Source organism: Pipistrellus kuhlii, unplaced genomic scaffold (genome assembly GCF_014108245.1).
Source record: "Pipistrellus kuhlii isolate mPipKuh1 unplaced genomic scaffold, mPipKuh1.p scaffold_m20_p_11, whole genome shotgun sequence".
In the NCBI taxonomy this organism is placed as follows: domain Eukaryota; kingdom Metazoa; phylum Chordata; class Mammalia; order Chiroptera; family Vespertilionidae; genus Pipistrellus; species Pipistrellus kuhlii.
The window spans coordinates 25,796,190-25,820,330 of record NW_023425416.1 but is presented as its reverse complement, the minus strand read 5'-3'; the positions used below and the strand labels follow the sequence as shown (position 1 = coordinate 25,820,330).

Sequence of the window (24,141 nt, the reverse complement as noted above, 5' to 3'; positions counted from 1 at the left end):
GGGGCACGGAGAAATGGAGGCAAGACAAAGTTCTGATCAAGCCTCAAACTTTATTTTTGGAATGGCAGTATATATACAGCTGGAACAAGGGGGGGAGGGGCAGGGTCGCCTTCGCAGCGGGGTCTTTGACTGTATAATTCGTTTAGGCACTGAGTGACAAGGTGGTAAGGTATCTGGCAACATAGGATTGGCTAACTGCCAGGGCGGTGTAACATTCCAAGGAGTAACATTCCAAGGCTGGGCTAGCTATGGGGGAGGATCAGGAAGGGGACGGTGCAGAGATCCTCCGGAGCAAGATGTGCTAAGTGGCAGGTTAATCTTTAGCTTCTGGCCAAACCGGCAGGGCACCACATAACTTCTGCTAGAAGGAACTTAATTCTAAGATGGAGTTGTATTTTCTTAGGAGTTGCTTGTCTCAACTCTGATGGCTCCCAACATAAGAATGCATCTATAGTGTTTCAATGTAGTGTTTTGGATTCCTTCTGAGAAGTTCCTACTAGTGGAATCGCTGTGTCATAAGGCAGTTCCATTTTTAATTTGGGGATGTAACTCCATACTCCTTCCCACAGTGGCTGCACCAGTCTGCGTTCCCACTCAGTTCCCACTAAAAGTTCCCTTTTCAGTGTATATCTAACAACTGATTTACTGGTGGTAGCCATTCTGACAGGTGTGAGCTGATACTTCATTGCGGTTTTAATTTGCATTTCTCTGATGATTAGCGACACTGAGCATCTTTTTATGTTCCTGTTGGCCATCTGTATGTTTCCTTTGGAGAAGAGTCTGTTTAGGCTCTTTACCTGTTTTTTTCATTGGTTTGTGTGTTTTTTTTGGGTGTTAAGTTGTATAAATTCCTTTGTTTAAACTATATTTTTATTGTTTTCAGAGAGGGAGAGAGAGAGAGAGAAACATCCTGCCTGCCCCACACTGGGGATCCAGGCCAAAGCCTGGGCACTGTGACCTCCTGGTTCACAGGTCAACACTCAACCACTGAGCATGCTGGCCAGGCAAGTTGTATAAATTATTTTTAAAATTTGGATATTAACCCCTTAACATATATATCATTGGTGACTATGTTCTCCCATTCAGTGAGTTGTCTTCATTTTGTTGATGGTTTTCTTTGCTGTGTAAAAACCTTCTAGTTTGATGCAGCACCATTTTTTATTTTGTTTCCCTTGCTCAAGGAGATATATCAGAAAATAGATTGCTATGAAAAATATCCAAGATTTACTGTTTTCTTCTATGATTTTTATGGTTTCGAGTCCAACATTTAAGTCTTTAATCCATTTTTAGTTTATTCTTGAGTATGGTGTAAGGAAGTGGTCTAGTTTCTCTCTTCCTTCCTTCCTTTCTTTCTTTCTTTTTTTTGTTTTTTTTTTTTTTGTTGCATGTATCTGCTCAATATCCCCAACACCATTTATTGAATAGACTATCCTTACTCCATTGTATATTTTTAGTAAATAGTTAACCATCTCTCCTCATTTAAAAATACTAAATAATATTCTGAAGACAACATTAATTCAAAATGAAGCAAATATATGCAGAAAAAAATGGCAATAAGAAAAACTGGGAAAGTTGTCAAGACACAAATTAAAAGACATTGTACCCAGAGTGATTTGTGAACATTTTCTTTCAAATTTATAAGGAACATATAATTTTTATGATATTTAAAATGATCAAAAGGGTAGAAAAGATGGAAATTTAACATTTTCCATTATTTTTAATATTTTATTCTCCTTTTGTACTGGATTTTTAAAATATATAACATTGCTAAATTAACTTTTCTCATTTGATATTAAATCTATAAGAATTGTCTTTTTCTAGCCGAAACCGGTTTGGCTCAGTGGATAGAGCGTCGGCCTGCGGACTGAAGGGTCCCAGGTTCGATTGTGGTCAGGGGGCATGTACCTTGGTTGCGGCACGTCCCCGGTGAGGGGTGTGTAAGAGGCAGCTGGTCGATGTTTCTCTCTCATCGATGTTTCTAACTCTCTATCCCTCTTTCTTCCTCTCTGTGAAAAATCAATAAATATATTTTAAAAAAAAGAATTGTCTTTTTCTAGATCTTTTCCTCTATTTAAAATATTTTAAATGAGGGCTAGCTTAAAGTAACATGAACAAATCCAATCTTAAGTGCATATTTTGGTGCCTTTTTGCATATGTAATAACACACAACCATTGCCCATCTCAAAATATAAATTGTTTACAGCATTTCCAAAGATTCCCTCGTGCTTCCTCTCAAATATAATACCTTACTATGAAAGGAAAGCACTATTCTAACCTCTATCACCACCGATCGGCTTTGCTTGTTTTTAAACTTCATAGAAATGACAATACAGCCATGCACTCCTTAACAGGGAGGGATACATTCTGAGAAACGCATTGTTAGGCAGTTTTTGTCTGGGTGAACTTCATAGATGGTATAGCCCAGCAATTTTCAACCCATTTATGTATTTCTGAAACACTCTTTGCCTGCTGAGGTCTGCATTAGGTTTTGCAAGTGAGAAACACTTTTGTAAGATGTTAAACAACAACAAAAATTAGTTTCCAAGGCTGAAAGTCATTTTAAGAGAAAAGGTTTGTTAGACCATTGCTAGGGAAAAAATTCATCTTGGAGCATAATGTCTAAACTACCCATAAAATGGTTAGGCAGGAAAGACATGCTTTTTGTCCCAGATTTTTGCAAGTGCTTTAAGACATGAAGTAGGGGCGGAAGATGTAAACCTTTCTGAAAGGAGTTACATTAGCTATAGACAAAAGGGGTGGGAGAAAGTGAAGTGGAGCTAGTTCTGGGATAGGTGCAAAAGGGTCCTCAAAGAAGTGTCCACGCCTCTGGAGGTTCACTGTGGGCAGCAGATTGGAAAGGTCATGAGTAAATATGAAGTGGGGCTCCTGGGATTATCAGAGCTGGTCTACAGCTATTAAGAGGCTAACTATTCACTCAGGCAACTGTGTGGTGGTGTTTTTAAATTTAGAATACAACTCATAATTTTTCTCTCGCCAGAGAGTAGAAAGTAGAAGAAAGATTTCTTTTCTCTTCTGGCTTTGGCAATGATTGTGGCAACACAGCACCCCAGGCTCCCTCAGTGGTGTGAACTTCCTGTTTTTCCTGATCTCAAGTAAAATTCTCCCTCCCAGTTTGCATCTTTAGTTCTTTCAACAATTTTCTAATCTTTTTGCTTAAAATACCTAAAATGTGTCCTGTTTTCCTGTATGTGGTATTAGTCAAGATATGTTCAAGAAAAAGTGAACAAGCAGCTGTTTTCAACCATTAAAATAATAATCCAGGGATACAATTCCCACGGGCCAATTTCGGGGGGGGGGGGGGGGGGGGGGGGGGGGGGGGGCAGAGAAAGGGGGAGAGGAGGAGGAGGAGGAGGAGACTTGACAGTAAATCTAGCCAAACAAGAGTTGGAGAAAAATAAATGACTCAGAGAGTAAGAACTGTGTTTAAAAAATAGATGTTTGAAAATAGCGCAGATTAAGTGGGTAGGAAATGTCATGGTGAGGGTAGTAGGGTACTTAATGAATAAATATAGATGCTTCTGGAAGACCATTATGATATGGTGACATATTGAAAAGAAACCTTCATGAATAGGGGAGTGAGCTATGGAGATTTGTGGTCAATGAGTTTTCAAGTGAGTGTATAAAATGTTACAAACATCAGGAAAAACATAACATTCTTGCTATCAGGATCTTGTAATTGAACTTGGTGATTATGACACCTACTACCGCCAGATGGCAGCACACTTGGGAAAACTCTGGAGAGAGCCAGTCTGCCCTGACAGACAGAAGTGAACAGAAGCAAACATCATCCTAGAAGGATAAAAAGAGTTCTGTGTGGTGTCTCTAGCCTCTGAATCTTAAACTTGTCAGACATTTCACCGGACTTTCTGATTTCATCAGAAAACACACACACAGACAGACACACAATATCACTCCTTTATAAGTTTTGTGACCTCCAGATTCCATTCTTGAATGGAAAAGGGTGAAAAGATCAGATTTCAACTGCATAAATTATCTTTGCTTCTCCTTTGTGAAACACACCTACCCACAGATTCTGCTTTTCTACATCAAGTAAGGAAGTCCTCTCTAATCTGGGCACAAGAACAATTCAGAATGATAGGAAGCTCTACCAGCCCCGGAGAAAACCTCAACCAGGTTGAACAGGATGCAAATGGAAAATAATTGCTCCAACCTCAAGATGGATACCCAGGGGGCCATTCTGCATGTTTCTCAGAGGTCTTAAAGAAATAAACATAACTTTAATAATAGGTGGTTATATTGACTTTTTCTTCTTTCTTTTCTCACTCTCCCTGACCCATCACTTCTGTTCCTTGGAAACTTTTCTCAAACTATTAGTATCCAAATCATTGTCCCAGGATCTGCCTTTTGTGGCACCTAAACTAAGCCAAAAATTCATTCAGTAAACATTTACTGAGTATTCTAAGGTACATAGTGAGACAAGATACATAGAAGATAAATTTCCCAGTGCCTGCCATATCATGTATAAAGGGGAAACCAACAGGCAAACAATTATTACACTATATTGTTAGAAATGCTGTGTTATTGGCAAAAACAGAAGGATGAAGAAACACACCTAACCTAAATGTGGGGAAAGGATGTAGGGCTTGAACTAATAGATAAAGTGTGGACCAAACACAGCTATCACAACTCTATACCATGCAAATATCAACTGAAAAACCAACTGATGCCCCTGTGTATGAGCTGTGTAATGGTTATGTTTTGTGTTGTTGAGTATGCAATACAAGACATGATTTTAGGTGATACATGGATGGACTTCTAAATTTTGTACTAGTTATGTTAATGCATACTAGAATAAAAATAAAGAATACAATAAACTTGATTTTACAAGAGTATTACAGTTTAGGATGAGGGTAAAATTATCTAATGGTTTTAAATTAGCTTTAGAAAGATATTGAGTGAATAATAATACCTGGCTGCAGATCGGCAAAGATCATGAGAATGGTATGCAGATTACTAACGTTTGAGAAATAGTCTTGTAGCAGAAGGAAAATCTAAAACAAAATTTCCTGCTTTCCAGAAACTCAACAGTTTTTTGGGGAACACATGGACCCATAAGCAGAGATGGTTAATGCTACAATAAATTTAGAAGCCAAGTACAGCGGGAGTTAGAAAAGCAGTAAGGAGCAAAGTGAAGGAGAGGGTGGAGGCTACAAGATCAGTTGGAAGGCTATCACTGTAGCCCAGGGGAGAAGTAATAACAGCCTGAGTTAGACAGTGGCTTCTAGAAATGGAAAAACAAGTAATGGAACAGGCTCATTGCAACAACCTTCCTGGTTACCAGCAGCACGAAGGTGAAACCTGCCCGAACACACACACACACACACACACACACACACACACACACTCACACGAAGTGGGAGAGATGAGCTCATCCATCAGAGACACTGTAGTTAGAAGCATATTTTCATTTGGCTTCAATTATCAGAGCGTTTCAGTGTGAATTATTCAGATATGTGTCGCCCTTTTTTTTCCCTACTTGACCCAGAGGCTGGGGAAATGCTAACATATATAACGCTTTCTACATTCCAGGCATGTTCTAAGAGCTTTACCTTCTCCATCCTCCTAACCATTTTTTAACAGAAGATAAAACTGACTTAAAGGAGGTTAAGTAACTTGCCCAGGCAATGCAGCCGGTGAATGAAGCAGCAAGGATTAAACCCAGACGTTCTGACTCGAATATCTCTCTTTTTTAAAAAAATATATATTTTACCCGAAACCAGTGGATAGAGCGTCAGTGGATAGAGCGTCAGCCTGCGAACTGAAAGGCCGCAGGTTCCATTCCGATCAAGGGCATGTACCTTGGTTGCGGGCACATCTCCAGTAGCAGGTGTGCAAAAGGAGGCAGCTGATCGATGTTTCTCACTTCGAGAGAGGGGAGAGAGAAACATTAATCCGCTGCCTCCTGCACACTCCCCACTGGGGACTTGCCCGCAACCAAGGTACATGCCCTTGACGGGAATCGAACCTGGGACCTTTCAGTCCGCAGGCCGATGCTGTATCCACCGAGCCAAACCCAAACCGATTTTGGCATCGAGTATCTATTATATCTCTTAACACAGCAATGGAATAGGCGGGTAAGGCCAAACAAGGCTAAAAGCATGGCACACTGGAGCGTCGGATGCTGAAACTTACTGGGCGGCTGAAGGCCAATGAACTGAGATCGCGGTTCCTCCGCCTGTAAAATAGAGATAGCGACGCTACAAGTCGGGTGCAAAGAAGGAGCGCGATCGATATGCTTCCAACGACAGGCGTGGGTTCGCACACGGGTGCTAAGGCTTAGGAACACGGGAACTCATGCCCACCAATCGGTACTCGGGGCTAGGAGCGGCGAAGCGAGGCCCCGCCCCGAGGCCCCGCCCCCTAGAGGCCCCGCCCCCTCGCGCGGCAGGTGGGGCCCGCAGATGCCCTGTGCGCATGCGGGGACTGCCGTCCGCTCCCACCTCTAGCCCAGACCTAGCGTAGCTGCTGTTTCCCAGCGGACGATTCGTGAGGCGGCCCCCAGCGCGGCGTCCCTTTGTTCTCCCTTCCGCGGGGACTGGCCAGCCTCCCGCAGGGTCTAGAGCGTGGTCCATTTCTCGTTTACCTGCCCGACGTTCCGTACAAGTGTACCTGCGGTGGGGCCCAATACTTTTGCTGTCGAAAGTGCCGGCCCCCGCGCCGGCGTCCGCTGCAGCCGGGTGGGAAGGCTCAAGATGGCGTGCCTGTTGGAGACCCCAATCCGCATGAGCGTCCTCTCGGTGAGTGGCCCGCCGCCGCCACCGCCGCCGCCAGCCTGGGAGCTCGGGCCCGGCGCGCAGCATTCACCCCCTAATACCGTACGCCTCTGGAGCACCACCCCCTGGGGTCACCCCCCGACTCTGCTCTGCGCGGGGCAGTGCGGGAGGGAGGGGAGGCGGGTGTGCTGGACGGAACCCAGGCCGAGCCGGAGCCGTCTCCGACTCCCAGAGCTCCCACCGGTGCAGGTTCTGGTGCAGGTTCTCGGGGCGGCGTCCAGCGGGCAGGGTGGTTGGTTGGGCGAACGGGCGCGGCTTGGGATCTGCCAGCGCTTCCCGGAGCGGCGCCGCCTCTCCCTCCGGGGCCGGGGGCTCTGCCCTGGGGCGCGGGGTGTGCGGGCGGCCGGGGGAGGAGCACTCCCCTTGCCCCCCGCGGCTTAGGCCAGCAGAGGTGCGGGCTTCTCGTTCTCTGCACACCCCAGGTCTGTGTCGTTTCTTCGGTCGCATCCCGGCACCATGGGGCACTGGCCGGAGCCTGCTTCTTGGCCATGGCCATGGGGTTTCCTATCAGTTGCAACGTCTGGTGTGTGAGTTACTTAAGCCCCTTCTCTCTACTCTTGAGGTTGCAGCCCAGAGTCTAAAGGAACTTAGCTTGTGCCTGGCTTTTTTTCTTTTTTCTTTTTTTTTTCCTTTAAGGGGCACTCAGATCTAGAAAAAGGACGATCCAGTTTTCCTATTATTGAAAGAAGGGAACATTTTGGCATGCCTGGAAGTAATACCTGGTGGTGGTGGTGGTGGTGGTGGTTTTAAGCTTCAACAAAACAGGGCTTTCCTTGTGTTGCTCGGGAGAGATCGAGGGCCAGAGGTGAAAGTTACTACTGGGCGATACCTTCAAAGGGTTTTGCAACAAATTAGATCCGTCTCATTCTGAACGGTCCGTTTATCGATAGTCCCATTTGCTGTCTCTGGGGACGAGCCGGTGCACCCTGGTTGGCGATCTTTTAGGCTTGCGGTGGAAGTCAGTCTGAGATGGAGAGGGTAGTTAGATTATAGATGGCTCTGTCAGGTTCCTGGAGTCTGTGACTCTAACCGGTTTCTTTTCTCTTCCCCGAACTTCTCCCACACACACGCTCAGCTCTCCCGAAGCTCCTGGTCCTGGGACATTTGCTTATGATTCAGGCTTAGAGCATTTGGCGTGCTGCAACCCTTGATCATTTAATTGGGGCTGTCTACAAGTTTCGCTCCCCTGATCCATTTTGATAGTCCTTTTTCTTATTTTTAATCTGCACCTGGGAAATACTGTTTGCCTAAGTATTGAATCAGATTTAGCCCAGGACTCCACCATTGACCGGAATATCCAGGAAATGTTTTGTGGGAGAGCAGGCCAATGACTTTCCCTTCATGTTTTTAAGAATGTATGTGTCTACATTGTTCTCAGTTCCCTTTTATTATCTCATTTATCTCTCATTGCATCCGAAAACTTATTTACATTTTGTACTTTGCCAATGTGTAGAGTGCATACAGTTGAAATTTTTTATTTAATTTCAGTAAATAGTTTCTGATTAATTTTATTCAAAACCTTCTTGAAGAATGTTCCCTACTTCTTGTGGGGATTTTCTTAAGTCCTAGTCTCACTGGGAGCTTATTTTATTTTCACAGTCTCAAAGTCTGGTTTCTCTGGCTCAGTAGTTTGCTGTCAAAAGTGCCACCTTCCCCTCCCCCCGCACTTTCTTAGCGCCTTGGGAAATAAGATCTTTGGATAAATGAAATCTTAAACTGTCTAAACTCACTGATTATATTCAAGTGAAGACTGTTCCTTTCAAAGTACTACCTAGGACACCACCTTTTAAAATACAAAGTGCAGGTGGAACAGGATATATTAATCAGAAAGTATCTTTAAAATAAATGACTCCCTTAATAGACTACTTATTCTGCACTTGTAATATATACTTGAGAGAATGCAAGGATGAGAGCAAACATGCCCTTAAGGAGTTCAGTCTGAATAAACATAATTCAAGCAAGGGGCAAATCAAATGGTTTTAAAGGACTTTTATTAAGGCCTTTTTTCTTTTCTTTTTTTTTATCTGCTCCCTTTGAGAGATCTTACTCACTCTAGTAACCTTAACTGTAATCAGCTCATACCATATACCTTGCCAGCCTTGATTTTTCTCCATCTGGTCTCACATCTTTAATTGTGTGGATGTTACCCATCACTTCCAAATAAGCACATTCCATCCCCTAAGACCGTGGTCGGCAAACTGCGGCTCTCGAACCACATTCGGCTCTTTGACTCCTTGAGTGTGGCTCTTCCACAAAATACCACGGCCTGGGCAAGTCTATTTTGAAGAAGTGGCGTTAGAAGAGGTTTAAGTTTAAAAAAATTGTCTCTCAAAAGAAATTTCAATCATCGTACTGTCGATATTTGGCTCTGTTGACTAATGAGTTTGCTGACCACTGCCCTAAGACTTGGTCATGATTTCCCATTTCTATTAATTATACTTTCTTTAATTGATCACTCACTATAAACCCCTTGAATTATCCTGGACCCTTTCCCCTTTTATACTCCTCTATCTAATTAATTCTTAAGTCTTGATAGCTCTTTATTCTTAGTGTTTCTCACATCTGTCTGTTCCCTTTCATTTTGTGCCTGTATTACTACAGTGTTCTTTCAAATATTTTTACTGTCTCTATTGTCTTATTCTTTCAGTTCAAGTTCATTCTCCACATTAAGTTTTCTATAAAACACATTAGACATGCCACATCCCTGCTTCAATTTTATATGTACACTAGTAGACAGATAGATAGATAGATGATAGATAGATAGATAGATAGATAGATAGAAGATATCAGAGAGAATGGGAGAGGGAGAGAGACAGAAACATCAATGATGAGAGAGAATCATTGATCGGCTGCCTCCTGCACACCCACGTCTGGGACCAAGCCCACAACCTGGGCATATGCCCTGACCAGGAATTGAACCATAACTTCCTGGTTCGTAAGTCAGCATTCAACCACTGAGCCGTGTTAGCAGGGCTTTATTGGATTTTTATTGCCGAAGGGCTGACCTTTCATTTTCAGCTTTGGGTATAAGATTGTTTATCCTACTACGTGAACTTTATATACCATATAAACTAGCTTTCTCAAGTTGAAGTGATCTAGGGTTCTTAAACCCCTGTAACTAATTGTCTGCCTGATCTTTTGTACATATGAATTATAGCTTTGTATAGATTTATTCATGTGATATACTTTTAGCTTTTGTCATTTCCGAGGCATGGTTGTTGGGTTCTGGAATACAGTGGTGAGTTACACAGATCCGTTACTGCCCTTTTGGAGATTTTAATCTAATGGGGGAAATAGTTATCAAGTCATCACACACAGTTCTTGGTGAATGGCTGTAAGTGTTATGGGTGAAAGATACAGGGCACTGGACAAGCATGTAGTAGGGAAATCTGATCTAATGTGGAGGGCAGTGGGGAGGGTTAGTCAGGGTCTCCTTGAAGAAATGACAATGAGCTTAGTTCAGAGATGGGTAAGAACAAACTAGAAAAATAGAAGAACCTTCCAGGCAAAGGGAACTGCTTTTGCAGAAACCCCGTGCCTTTAATAATTATTCTATCTTGTCTTCTTAGTTAAATTAATTTCTTTTTCTTAATCCCAGTACTGTTTACAATACCATCTTGCTTATACTAGGTACTCAATAAATGTTTGAACTATTTGTTTGGGGGCATTGAACAAACTCTTTAGCTCTTTCTAGGCTGCACCATAATCACCCATAACACTCTTTGGTTTTCACTTGGCATTATATCACCCTTTTCAACAAATTTATAAATTCTCTCATGTTTTACAAACTTTTGGATGATTTAACATTGTGTTTTTTAAAGCTTTATTTTGAAATAATTATGTATTCACGGTAAATTGCAAAGATAGCACAGAGAGATTCCTGTGTACAGATTACCCAGTTTCCCCCACTGGTTACATTTAGCCAGGAAATTGATATTGGTCTGTGTACGGGTCTTTACCAATTTATCACAGGGGTATACTTGTGTAATCACCACCACAGTCAAGATATGGAATTCGTCTTATAATCACAGAGATCTGCTTTATGCACCCTCTTTGTAGTCACACCTGCCTACTCCTTCCCCACTATCTAACCCCTGGCAACTAGTAGTTTCTTTATGTCTTTAACTGTGTCGTTTTTTATAATGTTACCTAAATGGTGTCATAAATGGTGTCCTATGGTATGTGACTTTTGAGATTGGCTTTGTCACTCAACACAGTACCCTTGAGATCTGCCCAAGTTGTTGTGTGTATCAATAGTTTGTTCCTTTTTATTGCTAAGTAGTACTTCTTAGTATGGATGTATCATGATTTGTTTAATCATTCACCTGTAAGACCTTAGCAGAATAAACTTTGATAATTTTTTTTTCTTTTGTATTGTGCCTCACTTACGCTTTTATTGCTGAGATGTCCACTTCAAGGCTGCCTGTCTACTTCTCTATATACAAAAGGCTAATATACAGTGTCCCCTTGGGAGTTCTACTGGGAGTTCCGTCTGGAGTTCGATCGCTCACTGTGATGTGCACTGACCACCAGGGGGTGGTGCAGAATGGTGCCAGCAGCCAGGGAAGGGTGGCTCCTGCAGGCAGCTGAAAAGACCTGATCAGCCCTGCTCACTGGCCAGGCCTAGGTACCCTACCCATGCACAGATTTCATGTACTGGGCCTCTAGTTTCCAATAAACATTGTTAGCTGCAGGGCTAGATAAAGAGACAGACCACGTCCCTCCACTGGGTGCCTTTATTTTAGACATTTTAGTTGATCTCAATAACCAAACATTTGAGTTGCTTGTTTTTACTCTTTCCAAGTTTTAAATTCAGTTTTTGTATTTTAAATTCATGAATAAAGAGTGAGCCAATGACACTCTAGGCTCCTGGCCTCAGCTCCAATAAAAGCAGAACCCCAGACCCATGTGCCTGTGTGCTTCCTACCCCCCCATCTCATGACCTTGCAAGTAATGAAACTTTATTTTGTTTTCTGTTGGTTATTGCTGATGGCATCTTGCAACCATAATAAGACATAACTTTTGGTATCCCTGAGATAAATGTCCAAGACTGCAATTGCTACATTGTATGATTTAGTTCTGAAAGAAACCAACAAACTTTTGTAGAGTGGCTCTACCGTTTTATATTCCCACTCATAATGTCTGAGAGATCAGTTTCTCTGCACTCTCACCAGCATTTGATATTGTCATTAACTTTAATAAAATATGTTTTTATTGACTTTAGAGAGAGGAAGGGAGAGGTTTAGAAACATTTATCAGCTGCCTCCTATATGCCCCCGACTGGGAATTGAGCTCACAACCCAGGTTCGAACCTGGTCTTCTACAATAGGTGCCTGGGTGGGAGCTCAACCAACTGAGCCATCCAGCCAGCTCTTTTAAAGATACGTAGTGATATCTTCTCATGGCCTTAATTCACATTTCCGTGATGATTAGAGTGTAAGAATATCTTTATTATTTATTTGCCTTCCATGTTTTATTAAAATGTGTATTAAATATTTCAGTGAAATATTGCTTTGTGTCGTTTTGCCCACTTTCTAATTGGACTGTTTTTTTGCCTGCTGAGTTTTGAAATTTCTCCATATATTCTAGGAACGAGTCCTTTCTCAGGTGCTTTGTAAATATTTTCTCCCAGCCCGTTACTTATCTTTTTATCCTCTTAACCATAGGAGGTTAAAAATGGATTTTTATCTCAACCTCACACGGCATACAAAAAGTAATTCAAAATGGATCATAGATTTAATTGTAAAACAAAATAAAACTTTTAGGGAAAATAAAACAACAGAAAATCTGCAAAACCTTGGGCTTGGTGAAGAATTCTTAGACATAATGCCAAAGGCACGACCTATTCTTTTTTTTTTTTTTTTTTTAATATATTTTATTGATTTTATACAGAAAGGAAGGGAGAGAGATAGAGAGCCAGAAACACTGATGAGAGAGAGTCATCGATCAGCTGCCTCTTGCACACCCCCTACCGGGGATATGCCCGCAACCAAGGTACATGCCCCTGACCGGAACCGAACCCGGACCCTTCAGTCCCCAAGCCGACGCTCTATCCACTGAGCCAAACCGGTCCCGGCAACCTATTCTTTTTTTAATTGATAACTGGACTTAAAATGAAAATGTATTCTTTGTGGAAAGACACTGTAAAGAAGATGATTGTGTTTTACTTTGATTACTTTGTAATTATTTGAGCGAGGCAAGGTAATGAAATGCTTGTGAAACGCAATGTAGGCTAGTATGGACAGCTGAGGCACTTATTAATTTTAATTGCCTTCTTTACTATTATGCCTTTTTGACAAGCAGCTATTAGAACTGTATAGTGTATTCCAACTCTGGATATTCCTTAATTTTGTTCTGTTCTTGATGACTATAAGTATTTTGTTGGACGCAAGCTGCATATTGATTTTTTTCTTTACGTGGGCAACTGACAATAGTTAGAAAAGAGTTTTCTGTGAAGTTTTAAGCCAACTTTGGCCTCTCTTGGTTTTTATTTTATTTTAAATATGTTTTTGTTGATTTCAGAGAGGAGGAAGGGAGAGGGAGAGATAGAAACATCAATGATGAGAGAGAATTATGAATCACTGCCTCCTGCACGCCCCACACCCGGGATCAAGCCCGCTACCCAGGCATGTGCCCCAACTGGGAATTAATTGCACTGTGATCTCTCTATTATAGGCTGATGCTCAATCACTGAGCCACCGTGGCCTGGCCATCTATTGGTTTTTATTAATACATGCTAAGTAAAATATGGTCAGCATATTTTAAAGTCTGCCATTAGTTTACTCTACAAAACACCAAAAAGCACAGGGTACATATACATATACATATACATATACATATACATATACATATACATATACATATACATATACATATACATATACATATACATATCTGGAGATGGCCCTAAAATAAATGAGTTAGCATGAACTTCCTAATCTTTACTGGCAATGTGTGAAGAATGGGGGGTGCTTATTGTGTTTCCAGACATTCTGCTGTCTGTTTGAAGAAAGAATGCCACCTGAATTTAGACAATAAGTGCTCAAGACGTTTATTAAGTTTTACCAAGAATTAGAATCATTTTCATATTGGATTCCTTTTATTCCACTTGGAGATCTAGCTTTCCTATTCTCTTCATTCTCAATAATTTTTAAAGTATTTTTTTTTTATTGATTTCAGAGAGGAAGGAAGAGGGGGAGAGAGAAGCATCAGTGATGAGGGAGAATCATTGAAAGGCTGCATTCTGCACTCCCCCTACTGGGGATCGAGCAACCCAGGCATATGCCCTTGCCCAGAATCGAACTGTAGACCCTTTAGTCCACAGGCCAATGCGCTATCCACTTGGCCAAGCCATTAAGCATTTTAAAATAGCCAAAACCGGTTTGGCTCAGTGGTGGAGCGTCGGTCTGCGGACTGAAGGGTCCCGGGTTCGATTCCGGTCAGGGGCATGTACCTTGGTTGCGGGCACATCCCCAGTAGGGGGTGTGCAAGAGGCATCTGATCGATGATTCTCTCTCATCGATGTTTCTAACTCTCTATTTCTCTCTCTTCCTCTCTGTAAAAAATCAATAAAATATATTTTCAAAAAAGAATTTTAAAATAGTGATAGAGATCATGAATTTCAGTGATTTTGAGTTAGCTTTTTTATTCCTGATTTGGCGATTATTTTGCAGTGTCATCTGTCACTTTGGCTTTTGGGTAAAGATATGGAATTATTGACAAACTTGCTTTCTGTAAGTTGGAGAACAGCTGCCTTTACTGGACAGTTTTACTATGATCCTTGGGACCATTTACATAAGAATGAAAGGTATTTCAAACTAAGAGCTGTTTTGCAGAAACAGCCCCCACTTGTCCCTGATAAAAGAAAATTGTTTTGACTTTATTCCATAAAATCAGAAGAATAAAGAGTTAGCTTTATTCTCTGGTATATTCATAATACAGTTATTGGGAGAGGGGGAATGATGAGACTGGCATGGTTTCTATTAAAAATGAAAAGTTGGGAGCATTTCTAACCACTGGAAGAGTTTCTAACCTTAGGATCAATTAATATTAGAAAGTCTTTTTTTTTTTTTTTTTTTTTTAATAAATAAACCTTTTTTAAAATATATTTTATTGATTTTTTACAAAGAGGAAGAGAGAGGGATAGAGAGTTGAATGGCAGCTGCCCAGGGCTGCCAGAGGCTCAGGTGACCAGGGCTGGCTGAGGTTTGCCCTGCCGGCAGTGGCAGCAGCAGAGGTGTGATGGAGGCATCGCCTTCCCCTGATCGCCAGGTTGTCTCCCACCCCTGAGGGCTCCTGGACTGTGAGAGGGGGCAAGCTGTGCTGAGGGACCCCCCTCCAGTGCATGAATTTTTCATACACTGGGCCTCTAGTGGTATTATAATAGAAAAGCTAATGTACCAATTGCTGGGAGTGGTGGGCTGACTCTGAGTCCAGCACCATGGATAGTTCCAAGCCAATTGTGTTTATTGCCTCTAAAAATCTGAAGCAAATAAGGCCTTTTAAAATCTGGAGATAGTGATCCTGTCTGGGCAATACTACTTCTGAGGTATACCATGAAAGATGATATCCAGGATCTCTTAAATCATTACATGATTGCAATCTTGAATAATTTAAACTGTATTTATGGTCCAGGACAACACCACATCCATGTCTGAATAGCCTCACTCTGTCATTCAGGATCAGGAAGTAGGCATTTGAATGCATCCTAGTGGATTTTCTGAAGTAGCTTATCATTTTTGGAGGCATTTCAATGAACCCCAGCCAACCCAGAGAATATCTCAATCTTTGTAAAACTCTTCACAAACATTGTCACTCTTATGCCCCAGAGATGGTTCTTGCTCTCTTTGACATCCAGATTATGATGTTTTGCACCATACATCCTTACTTAGTTTGTTTACTCTATCTGGAGGGATGCCTCCTTGGTCCTCAGGCTTCAGACCTTTCTGTCTACATTGGAGAGTGAATAAATAGAATTTAATGGTAAGAGGGAGCTTTAGAGGTTATCTATATATATCTAGATACAGCCGGGACCGGTTTGGCTCAGTGGATTGAGCGTCAGCCTGCGGACTGAAGGGTCCCAGGTTCGATTCCAGTCAGGGGCACGTACCTTGGTTGCAGGCACATCCCCGATGGGGGCCGTGCAAGAGGCAGCTGATCGATGATTCTCTCTCATCAATGTTTCTGACTCTCTATCCCTCTTCCTCTGTAAAAAAAAATAAAATAAATAATATATATATATATATATATATATATAGAGAGAGAGAGAGAGAGAGAGAGAGAGAGAGAGAGAGAGGTAAAGAAATATATATAGTTCTTTGTGATTTGTACCATACTTTAAAAGGATGAACCACTGCAGCACCTGATTAGAAAGAAGCATGAAAAAAAAAAAGAAAAAAGAAAAAAAGAAAGAAGCATGAATATAAATTGCTTTCAGTTCTTGTGACCACCAAAGCATGTTTATAATAATGGGCAATATTGTGCCAGGACTACATTAATATTTTATTACTTTAAACACTCACTACAGAAAAAGTAAAGGCTTCATGTCCCTTTTAATCTAATTGTGTATACTTTTTCTATTATGAAAAAAACTAGAGGTCTGACGCACGAATTTGTGCATGGGTGGGGTCCAGCCAGCCCACCCTTATGGGGGCCGATTGGGTCGGGCCGGTGAGGGGAAGGGGGCACAGGCAATTAGCTGGCTGGCTGCAGTGTGCATTATAGCGACTGGTCGTTCCAGTCATTCTGGTGTTCCGGTCACTTGGCTTTTTTATGTATAGATTCCCTTTTGTGTGAATGTAAAATTATGGAATCTTTGCCTGGAAGAAACCTGCAGATCATCTCTAGTTCATTCTTGTCTTTCTTTTTCAACAGGGAAAGCAGAACCAGAGAGGTTGACATGCCTGTTGTCCTATTCAAGAGTCAGTCAGATTTCCAAACACCTAAATTAAAAAAAAATGTGTGCATGGACTTACATTTGAGAATTTTATTTTCAAACTTTATGAGCACTAATTTATTTACTATTTAACATGTAAAGCCTGATTTTCAGTCTTAATTATTTATTGCTTCTTACCCAAGAATATTAAGTTTAAAATTTATATTTAAGAATTTTCATGATTGTGTTTGTGAAATTAAAGCAGATTATACTCCAGGCATCTTGGTTGTCATAGATATATTACATTCTGTACTGGTGGGGCCCAGCCAACTGTGAGATACCATTTTATAAATTTTCCAAAGTTGCTACAGGCTGTAGAAAAGCAGACTTTTGATTAATCTGAGGGAGGAAAGGTGCTTTGAACCTATAGAAACACCAAAGAATGAATGCATGATTTTAAAAAGTTAAGGATAAAAATAGTTGCAAAAATACTATGTGATTGGTCTGAAAAAATTGAATGAAAATCCTAATGGGGTCAGAAGTTTACCAGAATATAAGAAGGAAAAGAAAATTTAAAAAAAAACACCACCAAAATCTTGGGTTTTAAGTAGTACTTGCATTTTGTTCTAATTTTTCCTCTTTTTGTAGGCCAGGGGAATTTTGGAGTATACTGGAAGGCCATGATAGCTGTCTGAAAGGAAAAAGTCGTTCTTTGTTGATTATATTAATCCTGTTTGTATTGTTCAGGAAGGATGTAGATATTTTCCTTCAAAATTGGGAAAGAATTGTGTAGCGTTACTTTTGGTTAATAGTGAAATGAGCCCTCTGGCAGAGAAATATTACTTATCACCAAAACTCCTCAAAGCAACACGAGGTAGCAGTATTTAGGATTTTGTGAGTTGAACTATCTCACCAGAAACAAAGAGGACATATGATTAGAAATTAAGACACAATTTAGGAAAATGCTGATATCAAAGTATTGATTTCTGATATGCTGAATTGTGGCAACTCTCAGCTCTATAGGGCCAGATACAAAAGTATCAAGTGTCCCTGGGCTTTAAAATGAATAATTGTGAATTTGGCATCTCAGAAAAATTTCAAAGTATCCAAAGGAAGCATTTTGGGGAAGAAGGGAAGGAACTGAGAGTTTTGGAGACATTAGAAAAATCAAATTTTGGGGAGGGGAAAAGGTTTCTGGAGCTGCCAGTTAACTGGAGCATTAGCTATTTTAGTTAGTGGTTCCCAACTGTACCAATCTTAACACTCTCTTATAACATATTTTATAGTACCAGCTAGTTTTTTCTGAAGTGAAACTCATAGATAAGTTAACTATCCTCGCATTGTAACTTTTTAAGAATTTACATAGTGCCCCAGTTGTGTTAAGTAAGAAAAATCAAGAAACTAATATATACCATATAAGTAAATACTCAGTTACTACTATTCTAGAAAGAAGTAATAAAGTAGTGATATATTTTCAAGTGTATGTAATTTGGTTATGAATTGGACATATTTATATTAGTCTGCTTAGACCTTTACAGACTAATATAAATATGATGAATGGTTACTTATATACAATAACTGGCTTTTTTTTTTTTTCCTGTGACTTTCTGAAATGAACAACTTTTGGTAAAGTTCCAGTAAGTACAAAAGTACAACTCTTTCTTTATTCATATGAGAGTTGAATTCTTAAAAAACTGATTATATAGTAAAATTATACAATAGAAAACATCTTGTCTTTATATGTAAAATGGAGTTAAATTCTATACTCAGATAATGAAAAATGGGTTTCTTTCCTACATGACTACATAGTGGAAAGTTTTTTGGGATATGGGCCTGTTATCCCATGCATTGCAAAACACCTAGCATTCTTAGTCCTTGCCCATTAGATATCTATAGCACTTGTCATTTTAACAGCCAAAACCCTGCTATGGATTTATAAAATATACTAGAGCCCTGACCAGTGTGGCCAAGTGGACCGAACCTCGGCCTGCGGAAGAGTCCCAGGTTTGATTCTGGTCAAGGACACATGCCCAGGTTGTGGGCTTGATCTCCAGTGTGGGGTGTGCAGGAGGCAGCCAATCCATGATTCTCTCTCATCATGGATGTTTCTATCTCTGTCTCTCTTCCTCTTCCTTCCTCTCTGAAATCAATTAAAAACGTATTTTAAAAAATAAAATAAAATGTACTAGAGGCCCAGTATACGAAATTCATGCACAGGTGGAGTCCCTAGGCCTGGTCAGTGATTACGGCCTGTGGGGCCATCTCACCCGGTCATGATCAGGGCCAGGCTGGCTGGGGCCTGCCAGCTGCCAGCCAGGAGGAGGGACAGGGAGAGGTTGGCTGGCCAGGGGAGGTTGGCTATGGGAGTGTACTGACCACCAGGGGCAGCTCCTGCATTTAGCAGCTGCCCCTGGTGGTCAGTGAGAGCCATAGCGACTGGTTGTTCCGGTCGCTTAGACCTTTATAACTAGAGGTCCGGTCCACAAAATTCGTGCACGGGGGGGCGAGGTGCGTGTCCCTCAGTCCAGCCTGTACCCTCTCCAATCTGGGACATCCCTCTCACAATCCAGGACTGCTGGCTCCCAACCGCTTGCCTGCCTGCCTGTTTGCCCCTAACCATTTCTTTTTGCCAGCTTGATCACCCCCTAATCACTCCCCTGCCAGCCTGATTGATTCCTAACTGCTCCCCTGCCAGCCTGTTTGCCCTTAACTGCCCTTCCCTGCCGACCTAGATGCCCCCAACTGCCCTCCCCTGTAGGCCTGGTCACCCCCAACTGCCCTCCCCTGCAGGTCTGGTCCCCTCCCCAAAATGCCCTCCCCTTCTGGCCCAGTCACCCCTAACTGCCCTCTCCTGCAGGCTTGGTTGCCCCCAACTACCCTCCCCTGCAGGCCTGGGTCCCCTCCAACTGTCCTCCTCTGCCACCTGGTTACCCCTAACAGTCCTTCCCTGATGGCCTGATCACCCACAACTGTCCTTCCCTGCAGGCATCTTGTGGCGGCCATCTTGTGTCCACATGGGGGCAACCATCTTGTTGGAGTGGTGATAAATTTGCATATTACTCTTTTATTAGATAAGATAATAAAAGTGTAATATGCTAATTAGACCAGACGACCTTCCGGACAAAGCCGGGCCTGTGAGGGAAGCCCGGGTCCCAGGTGTCAGAGGGAGCCAGGGGAAGGAAGGCCTACTGTTGCACTAATTTCATGCTTTAGGCTTCCAGTGTATAAATATTAGTGCTGTGCATGTTTAGGACCGCTTATATGCTAAGAGCAAGGAATTTTCTGAGTGATATATTGTATTTTTTAGTGCATCCCTCTTTCTCTCCTGTACTTCTCCCTATCCCCAGTTTGTGACAGTGTTTATAGTATAAGGATATGGGGATAAATGTTGCTATTAAATATTCTCTCCCCCCAACCCCCACCAGTAGCATGTATAGCCCTCAAATTCTCTTTCTGCCCATGCTGAAAGGTAAGCTCTGCAAATGTGGGCTTTTCTTTCCCCCCCTGAGGGATGGGGTCTTTGTTAATTACCTAGAACAGTGCCCACATAGCTGTTTAAATATTTTTTGACTGACTGAATTAAACAGTACAACTTCAGCTTTGTTTTATATTTCTAGGTGCATACTATTTCATTACAATACCAACTTGCGTTTCTCAAACACAGCACATTGCTTCAGAATTCTCTTTTGCATGTGTTGTGCTCTTCACCTGCCAAATTAATCCTGCTTCTCCTCCGCCCCCATTCCTCGCCTCCCCTTTTCACCTGGCAAATTAATACTATTCTTTCAAATTACTCGTCCACTCTGCTTAGACATTACTTTGCATTCCGCCTCTAATTTCAGTACTTCAGTTAATTGTATCTTTGAGTTTCTAACTGTACCCACTTTTATGGTTACACTTATCATGTGCTTCAAGTTACATTTGTAACTTTCTTACATATCTGCTCCTTTTCCGTGCTGTGAATGCCTTGAAAGTAAGGGACTCTATCTTATCTCTCTATTACCAGGACCTAACTTAACACCTTGTAAATTAAAGATACTCACATGTTCAATTTCAGCCTGAAATAGGTTTTAAACTAAATTTTTATAGAGTTCAAACATCCTGTTTTTTTGGTTGTATTTCTTTCATCTCTCCCTCAACCAAGATTTTTCCCTAACAAACCTGAATGATAAATATTATGAACACTTTTCTCTTGAAGTTCCTAGTAGTTTGTGGAATAAATGACATATTAAATTTTGATTGGCAGTTGCTAGTTTAAACTTGTGTTCCTTAGGGGTCACAGTTCCCCCTTGAAAAGTGTATTATAATATTTTAATTTCTAAATATCATATGAATTAATTGAGAAAATAGGATAAACTTTGTAAACTATAACATACTAAACAAGTGTCAGGTATTATAAAATTATTTATCTGTTTTGTGTGTTTTTTTCCCACTCGAGAATTTTTTAAATTGATTTGAGAGAGAGAGAAGAAGGGGGTGAGAGGAAAGAGAGAAGAAAGAAAGATGTGAGAAACATCAATCAGTTGCCTTCTGTACCTGACCAGGTATTCAACCTGCAATGTAGGGATGTGCCTGGACTCTGAATCGGACACACAACCTTTTGGTGTATGGGACAATGCTCCAACCAACCAAGCCACCAACTAGGGTACCGTATTTTTCGGACCATAAGACGCACTTTTTCCCCCCCAGAAGTGGGGGGAAAAAGTCCCTGAGTCTTATGGTCCAAATATAGCCTACACATATACTTTTAAAAAAAAGTTTTTTTACTTGCCCGGCTCTGTGTGGTCTCTGTGTGCTTGCCCGGCTCTAAAATGGTTCTAAATGCTGCTGTTTACTTTACAGGGTTGATTACATGTGTTTATGACTGTGATGTTGGGTTTTAATGCACATAAAATATTTTAGGACACTATTTGTTTCAGAATCTTTTTTTCTTCATTTCCCTTCTCTAAAAACTGGTGCGTCTTATGGTCCGGAGCGTCTTATGGTCCGAAAAATATGGTAATTCCCTGTGAATTATTCATGAACATTGTTTCAGAAGTTCTCCCCTACCCCATTGCATTATCAATTTTTCTTCTCTATTAAAAAAAAATTAAAGCATGCTTTATTTGATGTTAAAAAAAAAAAAGCTCCTGACTCTTTCTTTTTCTAACCACTCTTCTAGATATTTCCTCACTTCCCTTTATTAATGGAACACCTTGAAAGAGCTGTCTGTATGTACTTTTTCAATTCCTTTTTCCTGCTCTCTCTTAAACCCTCTCAAAGCAGGCTCTGGTCCCACCACTGTGCCCATACTGTTATTGTCAAGACCACTCATGCCTCCTGGTTCCTAAGTCCAGTGGTCAGATCATAGTTATCATCTTATGCTACGCATCAGTAATGTTTGGCCTTTGTAATCACTCCCTCCTTGAAATATTCTCTCATTTGGCATGGATTTCTTTCCACCATACTGGCTGCTTGTTCAGTGTCTAGAGTTCAGTCTTCAGGAGTTGCTTTATCTGTGGTCACTCCCTAATTGAACTCATCCCATTTATATACTGACAACTTCCTGATTTTGTATCTCCAGCCCACAGCTCTCTTCTAAACTCTAGACCTATCTATCCAACCACCAAATTGACATTCTTCTCACTTACATGTCTAATAAAATTCTCAGGTTTAACATGTCCCAAACTAAACCTTTGATCTTCTCACTCAGACCCGCACTACCCACAGTCGTCCTCATCTCAGTAAGGAGCAACTCAGTCTTTCTAGGTGCTCAGGCAAGATGCCTAGGTGTTATTCTTGGCTTCTCTCTTCTTTCACATTCTACCTCTAATCTGATAGCATATCCAACTGGACTGTCATTTCAACTTTAACATTAATCAGGAATCCACCTCCAAAACTTTTGCCTTAGTCCAGGATAGTATTATTTCTCTGAAATAATAGCATTCCTGATTATTGAAATAGACTCCTGCCTAGTTTCTCTGCTTTTTGTCTTCTAACTCCCTCCACACATTTGTCTGTTTCTAAAACTACAACCAGAGAGGTCCTTTTAAAACAAGTTTAGCCGAGACCAGTTTGGCTCAGTGGATAGAGCATTGGCCTGCGGACTGAAAGGTCCCGGGTTCGATTCTGGGCAAGGGCATGTACCTGGTTGCGGGCACATCCCCAGTAGGGGGTGTGCAGGAGTCAGCTGATCGATGATTCTCTCTCATCGATGTTTCTAACTCTCTATCCCCTCTCTTCCTCTCTGTAAAAAATCAATAAAAATAAAAAAATAAAATAAAACAAGTTTAGATCATGTCTCTACTTTCCCAAAACTCGAATTGCTTTCCAACACATATCATAAAAATAAAAATTTTTATAATGACAAACAAAGCCCTATTCCAGTGATGTGCAGTGGAAAAACAATGCAAGCCACACACATAATTTTAAATTTTCTAGTAGCCATGCTGAAAAGTAAGAAGAAAAGTGTAAGAAATTAATTTTAATATATCTTATTTAAACCAATATAGTAAAGTAGTACTTCAACATGTAATTGATGTGAGGAATTATTGGTGAAATTATTTTGCTTTTTTATAGCAAGTCTTCAAAACCTGATGTGTATTTTACACAATTTGGAAATACATGTTTGGTATATAGGTTTCATAAAATTTATACTTGAAAAAGTAGATTGCATACCCACGTAGTTCTAAACACTTTTAAAAGTTTTCTAATAACTGAACATAGTGTTGGATTTGTGTTTGTTTTTTGGAACAATACACACCTAGTTTACATGAACTAAGATTGGAGGGAAGAGGATATATTTGCCTTCCTGGGTCTTAATTTGCCTCACCTAGAACTCCAGGTCCTTGCCCTCTAGCCCGCAGCCATCTGCTCGGCCACGTTGGCCTGGTCTTGAATCTAAGCATGCAAGAAAACTGCTGATTTTGGCATTCTCTTTATTTTCATCATATTTCATCTGAATTTTCTTAGATCGCTTTTTGTTTAAAGTCTCTTCCTCCTCAGGAATCAGCTTGGCAGTGCATAGTCTGTATGGTGTTCTGTCAGTGAGTTCAATCGGTTCTTTACTAGGGGCATGCTGTGGACCAGTTTGTTGTTGATGCACTGTAGACAGCAGCAGTATCTTTGAGCGTACAATACTCCACGCCCCAGGAGAAGGTGTCCGTGTCCAACCCCAAGGCACGGTACCTCTGGTTGCGTCCCCACACACATATTGTGTCTGCGGCATGGGCCAGTCTTAGAGTTGGCAGCAGGGTGTCCCAGCTCATATTTTTGCTTCTGTGATAGGGTTTTCTCTTGCCCCCAGTAGTGCAGCGCTTATGCCAATTGTCCCGAGAGATGCCCATGGCTTGGTGCCACCTGGAAAGATCCTGAATTGGTTTTTAAATTTTAATTAATTACAGTTAAATTTTAAGTTCAATACCTAGCCATATTTCAAATGCTCATTAGCCATAGGAGGCTAGTGGTGATTAT

General features: G+C 41.2%; 1 protein-coding gene and 1 pseudogene across 5 annotated transcripts in view; one reads left to right on the top strand and one right to left on the bottom strand.

The window, feature by feature from the left end:
- The first annotated feature begins 6,470 nt into the window (after positions 1-6,470).
- Positions 6,471-24,141, top strand: part of ARMC8 (armadillo repeat containing 8) — a 79,789-nt gene continuing 62,118 nt past the window's right edge. For 2 of the 5 annotated variants that reach the window (XM_036431346.2, XM_045579258.1), the window contains exon 1: positions 6,472-6,779. Coding sequence is in view for 4 of the 5 variants with exons in the window: in XM_045579258.1 (XP_045435214.1) it covers positions 6,735-6,779 (45 nt within the window). In the remaining variant the exon portion in view is untranslated. Of the gene's footprint in view, positions 6,780-24,141 lie in introns of all 5 variants that reach the window. The other 3 variants (XM_036431344.2, XM_036431343.2, XM_036431345.2) reach the window with 3 other exon arrangements.
- Positions 23,432-24,014, bottom strand: LOC123652089 (annotated as a pseudogene).